This window comes from Anomalospiza imberbis, chromosome 4 (genome assembly GCF_031753505.1).
Source record: "Anomalospiza imberbis isolate Cuckoo-Finch-1a 21T00152 chromosome 4, ASM3175350v1, whole genome shotgun sequence".
Taxonomy (NCBI): Eukaryota; Metazoa; Chordata; class Aves; order Passeriformes; family Viduidae; genus Anomalospiza; species Anomalospiza imberbis.
The window spans coordinates 67,293,690-67,318,606 of record NC_089684.1 but is presented as its reverse complement, the minus strand read 5'-3'; the positions used below and the strand labels follow the sequence as shown (position 1 = coordinate 67,318,606).

Sequence of the window (24,917 nt, the reverse complement as noted above, 5' to 3'; positions counted from 1 at the left end):
CATGAAAAATTGAGGAAAAAAAATCTATCTCAGCTTAGCTTAAGTTATTTAGAAATACAGAGCAACTGTTGTCCTAACTTGTATCTCTGTTTTTTCTGCTTTCAGATTTTGGACCTGAACAGACTTTATTGCAATGATATCCATGCCATGGCTAAGAATTATGGAATTGAATCAGCCCTGAGGGTGATTATAAAGGAAATAAAAGATGTATTTGCTGTATATGGTAGGATTTCTTTGTATTTTTATAGTATTTAGTACCATTAAAATAGAAAAATGCAGCCACATGCTTTCAGTTACGGTTTTGCGCTATCTTTTCATTTATGTGCCTACTTTTAGGTTGCAGATTTTCATTGTTTAATGATTTTAGACTCTTCTGTGAAGACCTTGTTAGTTAATTATTAGGCTTCTTTTAATCAGCAGAAAATAGGTGAGGCTGAATTTATTTCCCCTTCACAGAGTTCTTCCCTTCTGGTATATTTTTTGCAAGCTGCAAATTTCAGACCAATTAATTATTAATGTCTGAGGAAGCCAACTGTCAGACTTGTGCAGTGGCCCTGAGAAGAGGATCAATCTTGCCTCACTTTGCCATTTTAATGATGGGAACCTAGGCTCCTGAGTTTTTATATCTTTCCTAAAATAGCTGCACTGCATTATCTGAATGTTCTTCTCTGAGACAGATGATTCAGAGAACCCCGCCAGGGGAGGCTGCATGACTTCACAGGCACTCACTCACTGGAGTGGAGTCTTGCTATGAAATAAACTATTGAAAATAGGGAAGATTGATACAGTGGGAATTTTAGCAAGCAGTTATAGCAAACAGATTTGCCAGCTGGCAGCCCGGAATGGTCCGACCTTCAAGTTGTTCAAGAACTGCTCAGTAAATGTTGACAGAGCTGGTAATGACCCCCATTACACTGAGTCCACAAGTTTTATTTAGGAATAAGTGTTTATTTTTTTTTTTTTTTTAAGCCTGAACAGGGTTTTCTGTGAATGCCTGATGTCATGCACAGAGAACATCAGAACCTTTCTGACTCTGGGGCCCAGCTAACCCAGGCCACCAGGTGAGAGGCAAGAGCTCTGTCCCTCCCAGATGGATGGATGTGTGATCCCCTTCTGTGGAAGCAAGGATGGTGCAGACATTTGCTGATTTTATGTAGAGGAACTCTGCTGCCTTACAGCATTCTTGACATTGCAGTTTCCCATTCTTTTCACTTCAGTTTGGAGAGATACTGTTTTGTATTAGAGTGAGGTCTGCCTCTCTTGGATATTTGAGGGGAGCAGTTAAGGCAGAGACACACTGCCAGAAGAATGGTAATAGAGATGTTCTCCAAGCTGGTTGGATTCAAAGGGTTTATTTTAGACCTGACTTGTTTAAAAAGCCCCACAGACTTAGCCCTTGAATGCTCTGATGATTGGTCTTCCTTGTGTTTTAAGGAATTGTGGTAGACCCTCGACACCTCTCGCTTGTGGCAGATTACATGTGTTTTGAAGGCTTTTATAAACCCCTGAATCGCATTGGAATTCAGTCCAACTCCTCCCCTCTGCAACAGATGACGTTTGAAACCAGCTACAAATTCCTGAAGGATGCAACAATGATGGGTAAATGATTTAGTTTGAGATCTCTTGCTGCAGCATTTCACATATGCTTGGTTTCTGTCATAACTTTTCAGTGTTTTGAGTAATGCATAATTGCATTAGAAAAAAATGCTAGAGGCAGAAATATAAAATAAGCCCTCGCCTAGGAAAGTGTTCCAGATGTTTTTAGTAAAATTCTGTCAGCTTAAATAAAGCCAGCTCCCACATGTAATCTGTGGGGTCTGTGACTCCTTTCTTTAGGAATTAGATGGGCATTTTTACAACAAACCTTAAGCTTGTTAAGATTTGTTATAGCTAAGCTTTATAACAGACTGCTAAATCTGCCTTTTTCTGTCTCTAGTATTAAAATTGTCTTCTCTGCTTTGTTTTTATGCCCATGTTATAACTTCCATATATTTTCCAGCCTTGCTGTTCAGTGTTTTATTTTGAGCACAGACCTGGCTGTAACTCTGATTTAGCACTTTATCTTTGCTTTTTCCCCCCCTCAAACACAGACAAAGAGTCAGATTCATTTGTGTAATGGTAGGTTTCTGCTGCCATTTGAGATTCCCGAGAGTATCCTTCTGCCCTCTGGTTGCCTCTGTGGAAGGTGTAGAGATCACATGGCTGTGTGGATCATTTAGGACGTTTGAGCAGCACTAGCCATCTACATTTAAGGCCTTCTATCAAAAAAAACTCATGCTTTAAGTCTGTCATTTGAAAGCTTCTATGATCTCAGCCTCTGGATACTAATTACTTCTCTCTTTTGCAAATAAGCTTGGTTTCTGTCACTTGCCAGTCAGATGCTCGCTTTGCAGATGCTGCTATGCTGTCCTAACAGAAATGGGGAGAGCTCTCAGCATGATCTCTTCAGCTCCTGTCTTAAACTGCCTTGCACTGACATCAGAAATACTTCTACCACTGAATTCCTTTTTGCTAATGCTGTTTTATACCTTCTCTGGGAAGGAAGATTGAGTTTGAATTGATAGCATTGATTACGATTGACTTAATTAATCTGAAAATTGTGAAGGAAAAGTATAAATCCAGGGTGAAATTAAAGAGAAGAGGACGTTTCTCACTCAGTTTCACTCTCTGGATTTTTGTTGTATCACATACAGACTTAGAAATGAAATCAGAGGAGTTTTTTGCCAAGTGAAATGCAGTGTATGGATAATATTAAGAATAAAGACACTCATTGCACGCTGACAGAAGGGCAGGGTGGTTTGGCAGGAACTGCACTGGGAGGGAGTTAATGATTTCACCACGCTGGAAATCCGTCGTAATGGGGATTGCAGCAGACTGGATCTAATTTGCTTTAATGTAACTGATAACTTGATTGTACAGTTCAAGAGACACTGGGAGGCTGCCTGGGGCTGATGCCCTAAGCAGTAGGAAGGAAAGGAGCCCTGAGCAGTAGGAAGGAGAGGAGGGGGTTTGTGAGGACATGCACAGCTGAGCAGGGCTCCTTGTGCAGGGAGCAAACTGCATCAGCAGAGAGATCTCCTGGGCTGTTTGCTCAGAGAACGGCTCTTTGTTAACATCACATGAGCAAACGGGGCAGCACGACTGTCCTGTTTAAGGATCTTACAAAGGGGCTTTTTTTTTTCTTCAGCTGACACACATTTAGGAGCTACTTTTTGATTATCCAGCTGTGGCTGAGATCAGAGCAGCGAGCACATGCCGTACACAGTACTGTCTATGCTCCTGCCCCCACCCTCTGCATGATGCAAGGTTGAGTACATTTTGCTCAGTGGAAGAAAGATAACCAAACTTAGGAGAAGTTTAACAATTTTATTTCCAATTTCCTACTGCTCTAATGATAAACTTTCAGCTTTCTGTAGTTAGGATGAATGAAAAACAGCCTGAATGATTACAAAAACAGTGGAAGTAAAACAATCCCAGCCAGACAAGTCATCTGGAGTGCTTCCAAATTTCTGTGACACTATTTTGCTACAGTGAGTAACCACAAAATCAGAGGAATTCATGGAATGTCTCTCCAATGAAAAGTTCTCTTCATATCTAGCCAGAGGGATTTAAAATACACATCAAAGGGATTCATGCTAACAAAGGAAAAAGGCAGCAATGACAAGGGAATCTTTCTGGTTTTGCCTCACATGTATTTTTTGGTGACCTATTTAGTCACCAGGATGTGTTCACTGAAAGGCCAAATCTGTGTTCTCTTAGAATTCAGACTGTTTTGTCTTTCCATATGGAATCAGGAGATTTCAGTAATGTGTGGCCTAATTACTAATGTGTGACCAAAGATGGGGATGAGATAATAGTTGTTGTAGGAGGATTAGAAAGAGTTCTGGCCTCTAAACTCCCAGAAATCCAAATTCAGTGTGAACAGTAGGTGGCAGAACCTTTCTGAACCTGGGGGTGCTGAACCAGATGGCCTCTTGCACATAAACCAAAATGGTTTCTTTCCAGCACTGACCTTGGAGAAACCTTTGGGAACCTCCTGACAGGATTTTGTTTGAATTGTGTTGCAGGTGCCCACGATGAGCTGCGATCCCCTTCGGCCTGCCTGGTGGTTGGAAAAGTTGTCAAAGGAGGGACTGGCTTGTTTGACCTCAAGCAGCCCCTGACATAGAGTTTTGGTGGTAACTTAAGGATCTGGTTGAAATGTTCACCACGAGAGCTGCACGTGCTCCACAGCTACGCAATGAGGGCACGTGCTGTGTCTCCAGATGCCTTTCCTGTGCCAATAGGTTTCTTTATCTGGTACCCAATGAGCCTTATCTATTTAATGAGTATAGGAGCTATCTTCTGATCCAAAGAAACACTTATTTACAATTCATCAGTGTAAAAAATGAGGTTATTTGTTTACATAGAAAATAATAAAATGCAGGGGCCGGTCTGGGTCTCAGGCTGTGCAGCTGTTCTGGCAGGCAGAAGTGAAAGCAGAATCTGTTTATGCTGTCTGACTTCTGTGGGGGCAGAATCCCATCAGGGTGGGTGGTGCAGATGCCACGTGGTCATTAACATGACAGATTTCCAGTACTGGAAATAGCTTTCCAGACTGGCAGGTGTAGCTGGGCACTGCTGGGACACTGAACCTCAACACTGCTTTGGAGCATCTGTGCTCGAGGCATTTCCGACTCTTGCTGCACTGATATGAACTTGTATAAACTTCAGAGGATGCATTTTACTATTCTGCTGCTTCATTTATTAAGAAGAATGTGTCTGTGACACAGATCTTAAATTTCTTTTAGCTGAAGAGTGGAATTCAGAGTTTTCACAGTTTCTCACATCTCTTTTAACTTGGGTAGAATAGATCTCACACAGTGAGAGATTTGATTTTTGCTAAAGATTTATTCCTTAAATGCCAACATGAGCTGCTGTAGGAGTGACTATGTGAAAGACTCCTGTAAGAATTACCAAAACAGAGATTGTAAACTATTTTTGCTTAAATATTCTGTATCAAAGAGGATATTTAATAAAAGAAATTGCAAAGAAATATTCTGGATGCCATATTATGTGGTTGTGTTACCAAGGGGAGTTCACTTTTGACTCTGCTGGCTGTTAAAATCATGTGACCCAGGACTGTTTGCCTCTCCTCAGAAATCAGACTCATTTATATATTCTGTTTTAATCAGGATGCACTGCACACAAGTATCTAAAGCTCTTTGGAGTTTGCTCAGTGCCATCTAGGCAAGTTTTCTTACAGATCTCAGTGCCTAATTATTCTCACTGGTACCCCTGCACCAGTGGGAGTGCTGGAGCAGAGGAAAGCCACTTCCACTGGGGCTGCACTGAAGGGAATCAGATCAGCTAGTGGGACATGTTGATTTAGGACTGTGAAAGAGCCTCTGTGGAGTCTCTTGACTGACTCTGTTCTGCCTCAGCCCCTTAAAACTGTGTCACATGTCCTGCCAATTGCACTGAAGCTTAACAAATGCGTTAAGTCAGCAGGTGTCCAGTTTCACTTCGGAAATCCCTGTGAAAAATTTCCTTGTGTCTTTCTCCAGTCTTAGCACCTGCTTTGTAGTTGTCAAAAACATCATTCAGCAAAGAATCATGAGAGACTCAGTTGGGTACAGTTTAGTAAACAGATGGGAAAGAACAAACATTGTACAAAAAGGCTTTTACTTCCAGGTTACATCTGTACTGGTACACACTGTTGAGGGATCCACAAGATGTGTTCACAGTCCTGCAGTGAAGAGCATCTACGCTACATTTCCTTTCTGGAGATGTGGCATCCCTTGGTGCTCAAAACAGTTTGATCTAAACACCTCATTCATTCAAGTGAAGTGGTTACTCAGTGCTGCTCCCAGTAACACTGATGATTCTTTAGCTAGAGCCATTTGGAAAATGGGCTCAGGCTATGGCGGGATGATCCAACTTTCCCTTTCAGTGCTGAATTGCCTTTAAAATATTGTCATAGACCAGGATCCAAAACCTGATTCTGATTATACTGAAAGAAGTCTAGCAAACTTGTTAAGCATGAAAAAGAAAACACTCATAGCTTTGGATTTCACTTTTTTTAGTTTGCATCTTATCTACCCTCTGAAGACCATTTACAGGAAAGAATTCATCTCTTGCAATAGATATGCCTGAGACATAAAATTCACTAAGCAGCCACTTTATATAATGCAAATAATTAATTTGGTAAAAAAACCCTATTTCATAGTAAATGATATATTTCTTTGCAATTAAATTTTCCTCTCTTCTTTAGGAACACATTTTAATAATGTCCACTTACAAAATTATTAATGGGGCCTGTAAATGTAAATTATTAAGCTTAAGGCTTGCTGAATTAATCCTTAATAAGATCAATTTTTACATTTCAAAAAACTATAAAATAATTGACTAATTATTATAATGGATTTGCCATACTCATCAGTTTACTTTGAGTAATAAATGTGGGGTTACATAGCTGAGTCTAAAGCCAGAGTTCTATAATATTTTCTATCTTGTCCGATTGTAATCTCATTTAATTCTAGTTTTTTTTAAAAAGTGCTCACCTGAAAGTTTAAAAAAGTTGAAGTATGATCCCATTTTATTTAAAAAAAACCTGAAAATGAAAATTTCACTTTTTGCTGCATCTATTTTCCTTTTCAGGAAAGATGGAAGAAAATAAGTAAATTAAAACCTAGGAGTTAACTATAAGGAAAATGCTTTAATTTCTTCTAGAAGTTCTCACATTTTTCATTAATTTTCTTCATCTTTCTTGCATTCCCCAGCTTAAATTCTCATTTTCATCTTTGAGGATTAGACCTCATCCAAACTATCTTCCCTGTAGATTATTAGCATCCTCTGTACCTGCCATTCAAAGAAAGTAAAGTTATATTCAAACCCTTTTCTAAAGCCTTTAAGTGCAATAATTTAGTTTTTCCTTTATGTTAATGCCTCCGTGACAGCCTTGTCTAGTGTGGTCTCTCACTCATGGACGGAACATGAGGTACCTGTGACATACCTGAGTGTCTGCTGGCTGATCTTTGCCAAGCTTCTGTCCTGTAAGGCATCAATGCCAATCCTCCCCTCTTTCCCAATTTCATTTAAGACACATCAGATGGCACTAATTTAATCAGTAGGATGGGTGTCACACTAAGCAGTGATGGTTACATACCTATTGAACCAAAATAAAATAAAAGGCCTTGTATAAATATGGGTCATCAATGGTTACGTTTCCCAACTACAAATCTTGTTAGGAAATAAATTACTTTGAAATGAGCTATTTTCCAAAGCCCCACATTGATTGGATTCATCAACACAGTTATTACTGGAGCCCATAATTTCCTGGATCAATCTCATGGGAACAGGCCAATAATTACTCAAGGTATCTTATTTAGCCTTTTGCAAGACAGCATGTTGACTTATTTTTGGTCTTCCCAAACTTTCCTTTTTTGTTACTTAACGAAATAGAAACTTTTAAACCATTTTTTCTAAAACTTTTAGGTGCAGAATTTTAAAATGGTGATTTTAGCATTTCTAATAAATTCTTCTGTTCTTTTTGTTTTATTGGTACTTTTATTTTTACATCTGATAGGAGCATGGCAGTAGCAATATTATTTCATCTGCTTTTAATGCACTTGGGCAGTCCTTATTTCTATCAGTCACTTTCCTATCAACTACTTAACTTGCCTTCTTTTTATTTTTTGATCATCTACTTCTCATTTCCAACTAATATTATTTTCTACTTTTGTATTTTATGTGTCCATTTATACGTGTATATCCACAGGGATATTAATGTAATATATGCGTATAATTTATGTATTATATGTATCATAAATTATATAATAATTTTATATAAGGAGAGAAATATATATGACCCAATTTTAAGTTCAATTTTTTTTCTTTTTTTTAATTTACAGGTGGCTTTCTTACCTAACCGTGGCTATTAAACGGCTATTAAAGTATTATTTGACCACATTCCACTACTTTTCATTGTATTTTTTCTATTTAAATTCCTTCTCTGAAATTTTTTGTCTGATAATTATTCCCAATTTTTGTATAGATACATTTGTATTTCTAACAGAAAGCAGCCAAAGTAATCAAATCACTTGAATAGTTTAAATAAACAGGCAAAACCCTAGCAAATCAAGATTTTTCTGTTCCTAAAAAGAAATTTTTGAATTGCCGTTCCTGAGGGACAGAAGTTAGTCCTGTATCATTGCCCGCACGCATTCAGTATAAACAAGATGAAGCCATATTATCTAAACTGAGATGATTAGACATTATAAAGGTTAGCAGTTTGCTGAGAGTTGAAAATGAAATTTCACTTTGGTGGACATAGCAGCATGAACTGTTACTCTAAAAGTAGCAGAACATGAGGGAGAGTTAACAATAGCTGTGATAAATACTGTAGTTAGATTACCCTTAATTTTCAGATTCAAATGTTACATTTTTCTTCTTCTCACCATTCTTTATTTCTGATCTCAGTTTTTACTGAGCAAAAACTTGGTAAATTTGATTTTAAGTTATTTTAAAATGCACCTATGTTATAACTCTTCTATAACATTGTAAGTCATGTGCTAATGGCTCATCATTGTTCTGCTAATGAAATGGAATTATTTGGCCTTCAGCATCACAGGACTGAATATGCACCTGAGGGATAGATTTATTACCTGATAATATATATAATTTAATGTCGCATTCTTTAAATTTAACCACCCAAGTGCTTTTTGGGAAACTATCCAATAAATAAAGAAATGAAAAAAGCAGCCTTTGTTGTGGCTAGTCAAGTATGTCAAACAAAAGCAGGTGTAAATTGAGAAGTCATTCTTGAAGTTTAAAATCTATTTAAAAATCCATCCTGTGCTGCTGTTTCCTAGTAGCCAGAACTATGGAACAGAAGTTCCTTGCGCTGATCTTGGCGCGGCAGGTACTGCACTTCAAGAGACAGCTTTGCAAACAGAGAGAGCTCCTGGCGGAGCAGTGGGGCAGGGGGATGTGCCCGGAGAACAGGGCCCTGGCACTGGACCAGCAGAGGGACTTTGCCCAGCTGGGCACTCAGCCTCCCTCCCTCCTCCCCTCTGCCACGGAGTTCCCCGGGAGCATCCCACAGCCGTTCTAGGGCTCCGGCTGCTGGAAACACACCCTCCATAGGTGTATTCACCCCACTACTTTAACAGGTACTATTACACTTTTTAATGCCCAACAGCTCTGCTAATGAGGGCTCCACCATGATCATAAATACTTACTTAAGAGGGAGTCCAGATTATTGAGTTGAAATAGATAGAACAGTATTTGTTCATTTTGTTCATTTTTCCTTGAAGGTTCCTACCCTGCTCTGCCCATTGTTGTTAGCTCCTGTTAAATGCTAGCCCTGATATTGACAGGTTGTGAGGTTTTTTTCCTTCATGTGCATCTGTTCAAATATCAAATTTAGATTCTTATAAATAGCACTAAGCTCATCCCTGTTGAAGCAAGAGGATATTTTAGGTCTTCTCCAACATGTAAATTCAACAGACTGGAGTTTTCACCAAATATCTTAAAACGTAAGTAACCTTAACTCCAAATTCTTCTGGGAAATAAATTTATCTTTTCTGAACTCTGTTATACAGAGTTAACCATAGCTGGTTAAGCAATCATTTCATTCTGTATAGTGACAGCAAAGAACATTAAATACTTACTGGAATCAAACTACTGAGGTAGAGCTGACAACTAAGGATGGATATTTAAAATGTAAAAATTATTTGGAAAACCTGCACAATTGATCAGCAGTTAAGAAAATAACATAAGAGCAATTTCTGCTTTGAACTCTAGGTAAAATAAGGAAATAGGTCCGCAAAGATTAGACTGATAATGGGAAAAAAAATCAGAAATTCTACATGTAGCATTTTAAGGTCCCTGATGAAATAGTAATCTTTATCACTTTTATCTTGCAGAGAGATTTGCAAAGATCTTTCCCATAAGCAGAGTGTGCTTGATAAATATTGAGATAACTCTAAGAATAACTGCAAGTTCCAAAGCATATTTTGCCAATGGCATTTGGAATGTTGGAAATGAGAACAAAAGTGAAAAAAAAAAGGGAAATGTTAGGCAAGATGAATATCTCACATGAAAATCTAAGTAAGTTGGATATGGCTGTGGTTATCAGTCAGGTTATGTAACTTCTCTGTGGGTTTTAAGGGTTTAACTACCTAAGTGCTAGCCAAGTGGTGAAACACATGCAGTAGGAAGGAAAGATATGTTTTAGTGTACCTTTTCGCCAAGGAATCATCCACCCATCGATCCAGTTCAATCATACAGTATGCTGTCTTTTACCAGTCATGTTGCTGGCCAGTGAGAATGTTTCTCTGGTACCACTGATGTGCCAGCTGTGTCCTTGAACAGAAATAACAGATCTCGTAAACAAATCTGGGGTTTTTTCCTATTGTTTTATGAGAATCATATATAATATATGCAGAACATAAATAGCTATAAATAGTAATTGTTTTTCAAATCCAAAGTACTTCCTAAAACCTTAGTTTTTAAACATTGAGATATGGTCACAATTTTTTAATTGAAAGTAGGAAAATGAACTAATGAAATGTTTAAAAAAAAATTTTGTAGATATATATCTTCCTTCAAAATTGCATTATTTTTGGTAACGGTATCAAGAAAAGAAGTCTGGTATACCACTTTTAAGTTACTATATTGTAATTTCCAGAAAAAGCAGATTAATTCCTCTTGTTACAGCTAAAGGAAGTAAATGGTCTTTTTTTTTGTCATTTCCAAATTATCATGAGCTTCTACAGAAAGATTCTCTTGAGTTTAGGGCTTTATGGTTTTCTATTTTAATTTACGCTTAGGGCAGCTCAAAATGTAGATTTTGGCTTGTTGTAAAGGCTATTTATTGATACTTGCAATCATTTTTCCAATCAGAATGTCAAGTTTTGAGCAGTTTCACATCGACTTTTACCAGTCTAATTATGCCATAGAGGACCAGGAAGAAGGTTGCAACAGCTATGGCTCAGACAAAAACCTCTGTGAACGCAGAAAGTAAGTGTGGATGTTGCTTCAGCTTCCCTCTTCAACAGATGGTGATTCTGGGGCTGGCTTTGGGGCTTGCAGGAGCAGGAAAGAAGTTCAAGACATCATCTAGACTTTCAGAAAGGGAGAATGCTTATAAGTGATTTTTTTTCTTTTTAAAGGATTTGATTTTGTGCTACTTCTATTAGTATAGGTGTTACAGGTTGTTTACCTGACTGGAGTAACTGAGCTTCATGTTATTATTGTGAAATTTAGGGTGCATATTGCAGGAAATTCTGAGATACGAGGAAAAAAGCTAAATGTGTGGCTCTTTCATTAGCAGTATGGACGTATCTGAGGAGTGTCGCCAGGCTGCTGGGCAAAAAAGCCAGAAGTGCCTGAATGTGGAAGTGGGTATGGTGGGCTGCAGGGTTCTAGCAGGCTGGCAAGGAGCTCTGCCCGCTTGCAGAGGGAGCTGCAAAGGCACGGTCAGCAGCTCAGCTCTCATTACCCACAGCGAGGATTGTACCCAGAAAAATTCCAGGTTCCCCCAACTGAAAATAGGTGAAAAGTAGGTGGAACGTGGTGAGCAGCTCCAAGACATTTCTCACTGTAGTTATGAATTTGGCTGTGCTTTGCTTCTTGTCCTAGGAGCCAGGCAGAAAAGCAATCTGCAGGCGGGGCTTTTGTCCCATCAGACATGCTTCCATCCTCTCAGAGCTACTCTGGTCAGATTTTGCAGCCAGCATACAGTCCCGACACTCCTCAGCTTGGTTATGTTGATGGATTTGACGAGGAACCTCCTTTGCTAGAAGGTAAAACTGTGAAAAACACGTTAACTCTCTTGTGAAAATTAAAAAAATTTTAATAAAGGACAATAGGAGACAAGGACCATAGAGCAAAGGTTATTACGGCCGGGTGCATCTGGGCACTCAGCCAAGAGCGCACTGTTACCTTCGGGATACCCTTTAAATACCTTTTCCCTTATATCGGCCTATTGTATATTCATAGATTCTTATGCATAGTAAACTTTTTCTTCAAACTAGTTTACATGTTCTAAGAATTGTTTAGCGTATCTCCTTTTCGGATTTGCCTTTTTAGAGCATGTGATTCTTTGGTTGTGCTTTTAGTCTTTTTTTATCATTATCTTTAGTTTTGGCTCTGCTCACACTGTCTTCACATGGTGATAGTTGGCCTGTCTGTAGCAGGTGTTTTCTTCATATGTTCATTGGATGTTATCTCATCTAAGAAGGTATTTTAACACAAGTATACTTATATCAGCTATTTCACTACTATGTCTAAGCTTAATTAACAACAGAAATAAAAACATTTTAACATAGTTGTTTTAACATTACACATAGAATATCCATTTTAATTTTTGTGAAAAGCCAATATTAATGTGTATCTATAACAAAACTAATCCCACTGACAACATACAGGATTCCTGGGGGTGCCTCTGACTTTTCTCTGCCAGCTAGTGGAACTCACTAGAGAAACTGCAGCAGAGCTGGCAAGCCTTGCCGTGTGAGCTTCAGCCAAAGCTCCTGGCGGCCAAACCTGCGTTTTCTCCTTCAAATTCGCCATGGATTCATCCAGCCTTGTGGCCGAGAGCAGATATACTGTACCACCACTAGATAGCAGCAGAACAATAGTTTTGCATTCAAAATGTTTCCAAAATTGTTTCCACTCTTGCGTTTTTCCTCCGTACATATTGGAAAATCTATAACTAATGAAGATGGATAATCATCTTTTTTTGCATATCTAGTAATAGATTTAGTAGTTTGCTGATGCTAAGTTACTTGTTTCAGTGGGAAAGGAACTGAGAAAGCTGCTTTCAGTTTCAATTAGTTGATCATTTAACTATATGAGCAATGTCGTTCTTCATGATTATTGACCATTCTAATACTAGTGGCTGATTTTGTCACTAACAAAATACTTGTGCTATATTAGAAAAAAAAAAAAAAAAAAAAGAAGAATTTGTCTATAATTGTTTCAGCATAATATAAAACGAGCATATTCAGCTTGCTAGTTCGGCATACTGGAAAGCAGCTGGAGTTTTTACTACTCAAAAGGGACTACTACTGCCTTAAAGCTAGCAAGATCATTCTGTTTCATGTAGATAACTGCTAGATCTCTACCTCTAAGACCTCCAACCATTTATCTCCCCGTGTGGTTGACCCTGGGAAAAGGATGTTTTAATACAACTGCTTGTGATCTGCAAGACTTCAGAGATATTCCTATCTGCGTACCACATAAATCTGAGCAAAACCACGCGTTTTAATGCAGAATAGCTTTATATATACAATGTTTTGACTGAGCTCAAGATGATGGACAGGTGGAACAAGGTAAAGACTTGGCTTTCCCAATAGATCTAACACATTGTCAGTCTCAGCCATTTTGGCAGCAAATCTGAGCCTTACTTTGCCCTTACTGGAGAATCTCAGGGAAAATGATTACTCGTGCAAGCTGAAATGTTTCTCCAGAAGATACAAGTTAAGGGCAGGATTCCCATCACCTTTAATGGGACAGAATTTTGTTATTTTTCAAGGGGTCCCACTAATTACTTTTTAAATTAAAACATCCCCCATCCCAAACAAACAAACAAACAAACAAACAAAAAAAACACCAAAAAACGACCAAACAACCCCCCCCCCAAGCTTATAAAGCACTGTATAAAGTAGTATAAACTTGCCTTGAAGGAACAAATGTCATTTTTAAGTGCATTTGGCTGCTCAGGTTTAAGACACATTTCTTGTCAGATTTTCCAGAATTAAAGCATATATCTCTGTCCTCAGTGTTGCAGAGTATCTTAAATTCTGCAGTTATTGTTAAGTAATGTGTTTTTCAACATCTATGTTAGTGTGGCATTAGATATGTGGGTTTTAAATATAGGAAAGACAAATACTAACTCAAAAATGCTGCGTCCATTTTTTGCTTCACTGACTAAAATTCGATTTAATACATTAATATTCCAATTTAGAATGAAAGCTGATTCTCAATATACTGAGCATATAGCAGGGACATTATGTTCCTACTACAGAATATGTCATCCTACAATATTATTTTCACTGAAGCATTTGTTTGTAGTTTTGAGGTATCTAATGGATTTTTGTAAAAGTGTTGTTTTCTTGTGAGCAATTAACAAAATCCTGAAATTTCTTGTTGCAGAACTTGGGATCAATTTTGAGCATATATGGCAGAAAACATTAACCGTTCTAAACCCAATGAAGCCTGCAGATGGCAGCATTATGAATGAGACAGACCTCACTGGACCTTTGGTTTTCTGTTTGGCCCTTGGAGCAACATTGCTGATGGTAGGATGTTGTAGAAATCTTCAGGGATTTCTTTTCTAACAAGCTCATGCCTAGGTGATAATGAGCGGGAAGCTGCAGAAGATGTAGTACTAGCATAAAAAGAGTCATTTGCTGCCAGTTGTTCTGGGATTATGTGTTAAAAATTCTACTTTGAAAGCACCTGCATAAAATTTAAATGTAATGTAAAGGTGACACAGGTAAAGTGATGTATTACTTCCAGTGGAAAGAGGAGACCACACCATTTTTGGGGTGGGATTTAATATGAACAAAAGGACAGATCTGTGCCAGATATAATCTGGAGAGGCTCTGAACAGGTTTTAAAGGAGGAAATAAAAAGGAATAGCAGGCCAGCCCAGTTTTTATAACACTCTTGCTACTTTTTTGGAATTATCTTCTTTCAATGTTATTTTAGAGAGTGTAGAGACAGACTAAAAGAAATCTTAATACAACTAGAATAATTAGAGAAAAAAGAAATGGAAACAGTCTTTTTCCACCCACCCCTTAAATTTGCAATACCTTCCTATAAATTTTGCTAGTACTTTCTCATTTTATATTCTTTGTTCTGTATTATCTGCTTAACAAAATATAGTAGCCTGTATTTGACCTTCTTCTTCTTTATGAATATAGCTTTCCTACAGAAGGAAAGTTTAACAGGGTTGTACAGAACTCCAAATTCATCTATATATCCCTGGCAACAGGGGCTCTCCAGTGTTGCTGAAGTACAGCTGACTGCCAACAGCATTTCATCAGACAGCGTAAGGTGGGGCCATTCCGGGAAGGGCTTTACTGCCCTGCAACTGAGATGAGAGGAAAGGGGCTCTAATTCTCCATTTCCTCTGTGATAAATAGTGCTGAATCAGGAGATTCTTGAAAGTTCTTACTCAATTTGTAATGTCAGTGCAGTACCTTGAATGTGCAAACTGCTATATAAATGGCAAGTACTATTATTATTTATGTTCCTATAAAAATAAAAATCTTTTAAAAGGGTGGAAGGGGCAGGAGGAAAGGGAATAAAAGGAAAAGAAGGTGGGAAGCTAGAGAAGACAGGCTATTTTCCACCTGGAGAAATAAATGTATGAGGGTAGTAAAAAGAGAAAGTTGAATTAATTATAATCAAGAAAATGAAAGGAAAGCTAAAAGAAAGAATGGAAAAAATGTTTCCTGTTGACTTTTCTTTCTGAATAGCCAACAGTTTTAATGAATGTTAAACTATTATTATTGAAATAAATTACTTTAATTATTATACTTTTACTGAGCTATTATGCATTTTAGGTGTCATTAGAAAACCAAGTATTTTCAATGCTCCAGTTTTAGGGCAGCAGAACACCTGTGACACAATCCAATGTTTTTGTTCCATAACTTCCCAGCAGTAAACCTCTGGGTTTATCTTAGAAATTCAGGCTACCATTTTATCTCAGATGTATTTGAGTACTAACGTGTCTCTTCAGCTGTGTAAACTATGATATCCTTCTGTACTTAAATACGTATCTTCTGATAGCACTAGGAACATGATTTGGTTGAGAGCTTGTTTCTAAAAATAATGTATACATTTGCTTTAGTTTCAGCTTTTTAACGATGGAAAATTATGCAAAGATATTCTTCAAAGGGTAGCAGTCCTTTCAGAGAAAAAGAGGAAAGGACTGCTAGCCTGGCAGCAGATTTGTTCTTCCTCAGGTTAGTGTAAAACAGGGCAGCTCCATTGTAGATAGAGAAAAAATGGCAGCCCAAAATTTAGCAGACGCCCAAGTCTCAGCTGCTTTGCATTTTACACTGTCATTTGTATGAAATCAGACTTCCCCATCCACTTCAGCCAAGGTAGTAGTACCCACTCCAGGCAGATGCAAGCAAGAACACAAAGTCTGACTTTCTGCTAACCTTGCTCCTTCTGCAGGACAAATTTAGCTAATTCATCATAGCCTGTCAGACTAATCAAGCCTGATTCTGGTTTTGCTTACATCACTGTGAACTGGGAGTATTCCCATGTATGTGAGTCGGTATATTTACATATGTTAAATAAGAATAAAATCGGAACCAACATGTTCAGCTGCCTTTTTTTTTTCCTTCTCTCATATCCTTGCCCCACCAATCCAATATTTCACCAACTGGAGATCTCAGCTAGCTGTTGGTGCTAGTGCTCCCTTCATCTCTGGCTCAGGAATTTTTAAATCTTAAACTAAGCTAATAAATAAATAGTTCTGTGTAAAATAGTTATATACACTGAAACAAACAGTCTAGAATATAGCTTGTAGTTGATATATCTGTTTTAAATCAGAACTTTTTTTAGTTGGTGTATAGCAAAGGCTGCCTCAAGCCATTGTGAATGTTAAACTTACTATATATCCTTAATGACTGAAATTCTAGTTGATAATCATCTGAGCTAGTATTACTCTCCCACACTATCTATAGCTATCCTTAGTTTTATTTGTACAAGCAATTTTTCCTGATTATTTTATGCCACTAGTATGCAAATGCCAGCAAAAAAAGTCTGTACCTAAATAGGAAGATTTCTTATGCCGTGATTTCAGGAATAGATTATTCTTTATGGTGGAAGACAGTAATGGGGAAAAATCCAGGATGCTGGAAGGATATAGGCAAGCTGGCTGTACCTGACTTTACCTTGAGGACTGGGAGCAGAGGAGAGCTCAGCAGTGAGACAGGTCAATGTGCAGACAGGATAATGGTGCTGATGTAAAGTCAGGTCTTATTAACTCAGATTGCCTTTCACGTGAAGTTCATGCACTGCTCTCCAACGAGAGCTGGTGAGCTGCCACCAACCTGCAGCATCAGGACTTTCAAGCTGTGTCAGCACTACGCCTTCTCCATACTGTTGCTTTATGTCTGTCCAGCTCTAATACTGCTGGCATCCAGTGATCAATTTCCACATGCATGGATACAGGAAGAGAGGGCAGAGAAGGGTCCTCAAAGTTGATTTCCCCCAGATTTCATTAAACTGTATGGGTAAGTAAAGTCAGATGTTTTCTCAATCCTCCTTAGCCATCATGGGAGATAAACTAGCAAGTATCACAAAACATGGTAAAAGCTTCAACAATGTTTCCACATAATCCATCACAACAGAATCCAACCATAAGCCACAGCATTATTAGGAAACTGAGACCATCTATTAGTTTTGAGTCTTATGTGGTTTATAATATGCAATATATACATATAAAATATACAGTGTGTGCAACTTATAGATTTTGTGTATGTGTGTGTATGAACAAACACACTTGTGTTTCATGTATGTACATATGCCTTATTACATGTCAGGAAGGTGATGCATAGTGGCCCTTCATTTGAGAAGTTTACTCCATGGTTTTGAGTTAATGGTTAAATTCCAGGTCTGAACTTTTTCCTTCACAGGTGCATTCTATCATTAGGATACAAAGTTCCAAGAAAAAAAAAAAAAGATTTCTGATTTATGAATATTTTTCTGATGTACAGATGTGAAAATGGCAGTATTTCATAGCCAACTTTCAGCATTTAATTTGTAAGAAGCTTGAAGAGAGACAAAAACATATTTAACATTATTTTGTGATGGTTTATTTTGGGGAGTGAACAATGCCCTTATGCCTGGAGGGATCCTTCAAAATTATGGCAGGAGATGAAGGAACTGGTGGTGCTGTGGCCACAGTTGCCTGTTTTACAGCTTTGTGTATAAATTAGAAAACATCAAGCTCCAGGCTGCCAGGCTGGTACCTTTCATAGGCAATAAATTCAAACAAAGAATAAAACCTAGAAAGAAAAAAAATGTGGGATTTTTTTCATTTGTTAGAACAAAAAAAGTACATAAGCTGACAGTTACTACTGAGTTTTATGTTGAAATGAAAATGTTGTATTGGTCTAAGCATATAAATGTATCTTTTTCATGGTAGTCAAGGGAAAAGACAGTCACATTTGCCCTGAAAACCACCATAGTTTAAGTAAAATTTTCCCAATGTTTTGCAGACCTGCTTATAGCTGAAGGTTTGTAATAAATTGTGAAGCATATCAGGCAACCTGGGTCATCATATTACTTAGGACACTTTTTCACAGCCCCATATACACTTATTAAAAAGATGTTTCCTGAGCCTAAACTGATTTTTAATGACTAAAATGTGCTTTCCATAATTTCATCTTTTTTTGCCAATTTACCTTTCCTAAGTCTCCCAACCAATTCCAGTTGTGTTCAAAGCCCAGTGAAAGTAAGACTGAGGATCAGCCTTGTAAATTTAAGTTAGCAACAAGCATATTTTGTCAATTGCACCTTGGAATTATTTTTATGCAAAGATCACCAGAAGTATCATCTGTGGTTCACCTGAATGGATGCAGGTGAAGCAGAGAGAGATTGTCAACAACAAGTAACAAATTTCAACCGAAATCTTCTAGTCTTCTGCTAGCACTTAGTGATCACTGCTCACTTCTGTCACCTCATGCTTCCTCATATTTATTCCAGGCAGGAAAAGTTCATTTTGGCTACGTGTATGGGATGAGTGCCATCGGGTGCCTTGCCATGCACGCGCTGCTGAACCTGATGAGCGTCTCAGGAGTCTCGCACGGCTGCGTTGCAAGTGTCCTGGGCTACTGCCTGCTGCCCATGGTCATCCTGTCCTCTTCTGCAGTTGTCTTCTCACTGCAGTAAGTACCACTCTATGCAAAAGGAATCCTGTGAAGGACAATAAGTCAGATGGCTGGTGTTGTGCAAAACATTTTATAAATGGTCACGTAGTAAATTTTGGCTTCTGAAACTGTAACACCATTTTGGTTGTACACATAGGTGGAAACAGACAAAACTGGACTGTGCTTGAGAGGGCTGGTGTACATTAATTTTGATATGAGTCTTCAGTTCCACTGCTTTCCACTTGGACTGGGATGGCTTTTGATTTTTGCAGCAGCCTCAGTTGTGATTTTTGTTTTGCAGAGCCAACAGTGGCCAAACTTAGGTATCAATTTTAAAAGCAATTGCTGAACTTTGGTTTTATATAGGTGGTTCTCTTGCTTCTTTTTTATTCATAGCATCAGGCCTCCCATCTTTATGTTTCCTTTCCTACTGACTTCTGACAGAATGAAATAGCCAAGTTACCCTGAATGATGTGGAGAATTCAGACAAGTGTTTAAGACATAGTAGACTTGTATATTCTGAGGTATAGTTGTGGTACAATGCAGTCCTGAAAATAACTGAATACTTTGAAAAACCAAATGTGTATTGGTGTATGTGTCTGTGCACATGCAGGGGGTTGTTCAGTCTTATTCTCTGAATAGGAAACTTCTTGGCAAGCCTCTCATTTCTCCTCATTCGGTAAGCCCTTTGAGACACAGTGTTTATCACCCTGTTCACACACAGCAAAGTACATGCAAGTTCCAGATCTTGACTGAAGGCCTTGAGCAGTGCTTTCACCTGTTGTTAGCATGTTATTAATGATGGTTTCCTTCCTTAGTCTTTTTTGTTCTCTCATATTTTTGACTCTCCAATCTGTAACATACAGAACCTAGCAGCTGATGAATGAGAAAATGCCCCTGTTTGTTTTCTTTGGAAAAGCATAATTTTTTACATGTGTGTATATATATATATATATATATATATATATATATATATATATATATATATATATATATAAAAGAAATTATATGGTGGAATGAAGTTTTGGCAAAATTCTTGTTGCATGTTTCTGTGGAGCTATGATGGCTTAATCTGACCATATTCCATTTAATAAAGTGTTTCTGAGCTTTCCTTGGTAAGATGGATGATGACACTAAAGAAGCTGTTTATACACTTCCCATATTTCCTTGATTAACCTGTTTAATAATCCAGCCTAATAAAATGTGCAGATACATAATCGTAAGACAGATGGGGTGAATTCCAAACCAGCTGTTACAACTGTGCAGGGTACTGTTTTCTGTACATGGAATCCCCAGGCAGGCACTACACATTTGCAAAATGCTGTGAATTTACAGAAAGCACATCTTTTGAAAATCTATAAATACTAAAATGTGATAGCCTTGACAAAATTGAACTGGTATTTCTAAAATGAATCGCTCACATTAAGTACCTATTGACATGGTTCTGCAGTCCCTCATTCAGTATATGAAACTGCTTGAACACATCCAGTACTAAGGTTAATTATTGCAAATATGCTATTAAAATTAAGTGACAACTTTAAAATTCAACATACACTTCATTATTTTTAATTTAAAAAGTATTTTTAATGGCAAAAGGAAGAGCAATGCATTTATGGTTTTTAAAAACATTTATAAAAAACATTACTTCTATTTCAAAGTTCAAAGAAATAATCTGGTTTTTTTTTTCACCAAAAGTATACATAAGATAATGCACTAATCTATGGCAAAGATACATAGTAATCAAATATTTTTCAATTTTCATGATTAGCTATTTTCCTGTAAATAAATAAAGCAAAATATGGAACATTTGGGGTACTGAATAGTACCAAGGAGAACACCAGTTCTCTTACTCAAATTTGCATGGAACTAGATTTGTTTGTGCCCATCTGTGCTGTTTTCATGTGCGAGCCCAAGTTTATTAGGCCATCTTTCTGGGAGAAACATCAATGGACTTTTTCCTGCAGAAAGCAACAGCAATTCTTTAATATCAAATCCTCAAAAAAGGTGGTAAAACTACTTTCTTAACTAAACAGTGAAGGAAATGAATGTAAGCATGAAGAAATAAATTCTTACACCCAGCGGATGCAAAGGACCCATTTGGTGACAGCATCTGCAGGATCTGAGAAAAAGAGATGTGGAAAGGATCCACTTACATGTGTCCCTCTGTCTCAATCTCACACCAGTACAGCCCCAGTCCTCTTGGTCACTGTAAGCATGACTTATGCTTTTTGCCTTTCTCCCATCTAGAGGACTTGACCCTCATGGACATGCCAGACAGAAAGCTCTCTGCCAAAGCATTCTTTTTAGCAATAACACATGGTTAGATCGAGGACTGAATTTGTAAGTACACAGAGGTACCTCTTGATTCTTATATGATTTTTATGCCACCTTTCCATCCTGCTCTCTGCCAGTCCTGGAACAAACTATGAGAGGCCATTGGACTTCAGTGCAGCCACAATGTAGAGCAGCCACAGCTCTAAATTGTGCCACGTTGTGACAAAGAGTCATTATGTTAGCTGAAAATTGTCATTGCACAGTAAGTTCTTATTGCATCCATCCCTCTGCTAGCGTGGGTACCTGCTCAAAGAGCAATCCATACCAGCTCTGAATTTCTGGCTCACTGTTTAGGTGAGCTTAAACAGCATCTTAGCACCTCCTTGGAGGAGAGAACTTGCTTTGCAAAGCCCAGTGGAATTTCCCTAAATGCCACTATATTGGTTTAAAAAAACACTTAAACGGAGGATATTAAATCACATGGTCTTTAATGTTTTTTTTTTTAACTGGTTGAAGTTGAAGTGAGGTGCTGAGTCACTGTGAAATCAATTCTTTCCTTCTTCCCTCAAAGGGCCAAGAGCTGGCAACACCAAGTACCTTATTGGCCTGGTGACTGGATTGCGAAGAAATCAACTATTTTATGTGATGTGAATGCATTAAGTAAACTAAGTCAATTACATAAGGACAGCTTTATTCATCACTAATAATTATATTACTGGAGATAGTTTCTGATAAAAGGACCCACCTGAGTATGTATACACACTGTTTTTCCCTTGTGCTTCTGTTATGCTGATGGTTTTGAAGAGTGGGATGCCAGGAAGGCCTTTAGGAAGTGGCAGAGGTATATTCTTTTTCAAAGTCCTTGAGACTGACACAGCAAAAGTGTGTAAAGTAGCTATCTCATTATGTGCTTCAGCAGTATATTATGCACATGATCTCATGCATTTTACAGAAGCAGGCTGCAAATAGAGTGCAAATAAAGCATACGTGAAACATTATTTATTGGTAAGCTTTTGTTCCCACAGGGTTTAATAGTGAGCCCTCTGTAATCTGCAGGAGTATTTCAGTGGGCTTTTAACCATAGTCCCATAATCACCAGTTCTCCAGGCCTCCCTGCTCCTGAGAGGGGACACAGTGTAACTTCAAATGGGCTCATCTGTCACCAAGAGGTAGGCTAGAAAGTTACAGTCCTTTCAGTGTGCAGAGAAGGATGCCAAGATAAGCAAAATATTTTTCCTTGATGGCTCTTTTCCCACTCCTTACTTTGTGCTTAGTGTGCTCCCTTTTTTAAAAGGCCCGTCAAGCTTTTTCCTGGGAGACCTTTCAGCCCATCCAGCTGGTGTGAGTCTTTCAGAGCCTCTCCTGAGTGTCTAAGGCACCCTTAAAATCTGTTCTCTGTGTTACAAAAATGCATCCCCTCCAGATCATCAGGCTTTCTGATAGAAGAGTAGGTCTGTAGTGTCATTTTGGAACCTAACAATTTCTGTAAGATGATTTTGGCTGAAATAGAAACTTGGCTAAGGGTAATATTAAACTTTAGCAGCTGCATCTGCTGGAGGCCTAGAAGATTTGTTTGTAAATGTACAGTCCTATTAGCAGTACTTCTGATGAAGCTTCTATACATGCTGAACATACTACTCTTCTGTTTGTGGTTACAATTTTAATTTGCTCTCATGCTTGACTTTCATTATGTCAGTCAGTTCTTGGTTCTTCCATTGGGTGTTACCTAACAATGACTCGCCGCTAGACATGAACTTGAGTTTGGTAAGATTTGATGCTACATTTAGTAATATGTGGACTCTGTCATGTTTCTTTCATGTTTTTTTTTTGTTTTTTCCCTCCTAGGGGGACCCCAGGAACTGTGTTAGCTCTGTTTATTATTGGATGGTGCAGTTTATCAGCCTCCAAAATTTTTACGTCTGCATTGGCTATGGAAGGACAGCAGCTCCTGATTGCATACCCATGTGCTTTACTTTATGGACTTTTTGCACTTCTAACAGTTTTCTGAGATCTGTTTTCTTCTCACAGTCTGTTTATGGTTGTGGGAGGGGGAAGGGTTTATTTACTTATTTTCAGATTGCCTAGAGTTGTGTTAAGATCCATTAACAAAATTAGATTCTAAAACTTACTGGTTTTTTCCTAATGGCTGATAATGAAATAAAAAATCAAGCTAACAGGTAGATGGCCTTAAAATAATGGTGTTTTGACGGTCTTACAGCTTAAAGAAAAGAAATTATATTGAGAAGGTAGTAAAAGTGCAAAAAAATTAATAAATTATAATTAAAATAAAAATCCTGTTCTGAGTATTTATAATATAATACATATGCTAGAGAGTAACTAGAATGCAATTATGTAAATATTTAATGGACATAGTAAATCAAAAATGCATATTTATTTGTTTTAAAAAATGAGATTGCCATTTTATATAATTACTAATTAATTTCTAGGATTTATATGTTTGGGTTTGGGGTTTTTTTGTGGCAAAAGACAGAAGACAACAGAGTGACCCTGAAGATTTGGCCAGGAGCAAGCTGGTACAACAGAGAGAACTTAGGGATTTTGTCTTGCTTTTTCTTCTTTTATTTTTAAGAGGTGCTGGTGTCCAGAACACCATTGTACTGTTTTTAATGCACAGTAACTTTCTATTTTAAAATTTTCACTAAACCACTGCCTGCTGTAACTGCAGGAAGGCACCAAACAAAGTGAAGGCAACCCCTAAAAATGTCTCCCGAAAGAACTGTATTTCAACAGGCAAAATACAAATTTCCATAATTTTTTCTGCCCCTCAAAAATCTATTTGGTGTTTTTAGTTTTAGGGGAACCAAACATTTATGTAGTGGCAATAAAGTAGAGAATGCACAAGATGATAATTTAAAATATAGTATTAGAAATACCGAGCCATCAAGAGGAATTGCAGATGGGTGCAGTCACAGCATAAAAAAAATCGAAGTATGAAGTAGAAGAGAAAATAAAGGTAGGTGTAGAAAGAGCTAGGAAAAGTAAATAGATTAAATAAATGGAAATGTGAGGGAAATAAATGGTAGCAGATTATTTCTTCAGTGTTTTATGGTGCCTTTCTTCTTGATGCATATTCTTATGATCTTGATTATCCTCAACTGATTGTTTTGAACTCTTTGTTGAATTGTTTACAAAATATTTTCTTTCTAGACAGTGGGCCAGTGATTCTGGGACAGAGGGTCTTGATGCTGAGGCACTTAGTCAGAAGCTTAGTATGGCAAAGCTATTCAAGAATACACAAATGTTATTGTATTCCTAATTCTTTTCAGGTCTGAGGTAAATTAGATGATCAATTTGTCCTCATGCTAGTGACTCTCTTTCTGAATTGCAAGAGCCCTTGGTAAAAATATGTCTCATTGCTGTCATATTTGTTTTTTTTTTTTTTTTTTTTTTTTTTTTTTAACAACTCTTATGCAAGCCACCCTGGAATAAATTTTACTGAATTCCAGCAGAATTAGTTCAGACTAGAGGTCATGAGAAGTAAACAAAAGGTAATGTATACTTAGCTAATTCCTTAAAAAATCACAACTCATTTATGGAAAAAATGCTGCACTTATCCATTTCTTTACAGCAAGGCTATGAAAACAGGAACAAAAAGGCCAAATTGGAGGCATGACCCTGGAGCAAATTGTGGCTATAACTAGGTAGGATCTAGTTATATAAAAGTGGGAATTGTATGAATTTGGAAGATCAGCAATTGTAAACATGACAAATTAGGCCCTGCTGCATCAGGGAGTAAAT

General features: G+C 37.7%; 2 protein-coding genes across 3 annotated transcripts in view; both read left to right on the top strand.

Moving 5' to 3' along the window:
* POLR1A (RNA polymerase I subunit A) overlaps positions 1 to 5,035 on the top strand; it is a 29,407-nt gene extending 24,372 nt beyond the window's left edge. Inside the window, exons 32-34 of the mRNA XM_068188986.1 lie at positions 106 to 223; positions 1,435 to 1,599; positions 4,068 to 5,035. Of these exons, the coding sequence (XP_068045087.1) occupies positions 106 to 223; positions 1,435 to 1,599; positions 4,068 to 4,168 (384 nt within the window). The 3' untranslated portion in view covers positions 4,169 to 5,035. The remainder of the gene's footprint in view (positions 1 to 105; positions 224 to 1,434; positions 1,600 to 4,067) is intronic.
* Positions 5,036 to 9,385: 4,350 nt separating this feature from the next.
* YIPF7 (Yip1 domain family member 7) lies at positions 9,386 to 23,581 on the top strand. Of its 2 annotated transcripts, XM_068188972.1 has the most exons (6): positions 9,387 to 9,518; positions 10,888 to 11,004; positions 11,626 to 11,789; positions 14,143 to 14,288; positions 18,721 to 18,902; positions 23,004 to 23,571. In XM_068188972.1, exons 2-6 carry the CDS (start codon positions 10,889 to 10,891, stop codon positions 23,164 to 23,166), a joined length of 771 nt encoding a protein of 256 aa, XP_068045073.1. In that variant the 5' UTR covers positions 9,387 to 9,518; position 10,888; the 3' UTR covers positions 23,167 to 23,571. The 2 variants fall into 2 exon arrangements, with proteins under 2 accessions (XP_068045074.1, XP_068045073.1); XM_068188973.1 differs by lacking the exon at positions 14,143 to 14,288 and having other exon boundaries at positions 9,386 to 9,518; positions 23,004 to 23,581.
* Positions 23,582 to 24,917: the final 1,336 nt, after the last annotated feature.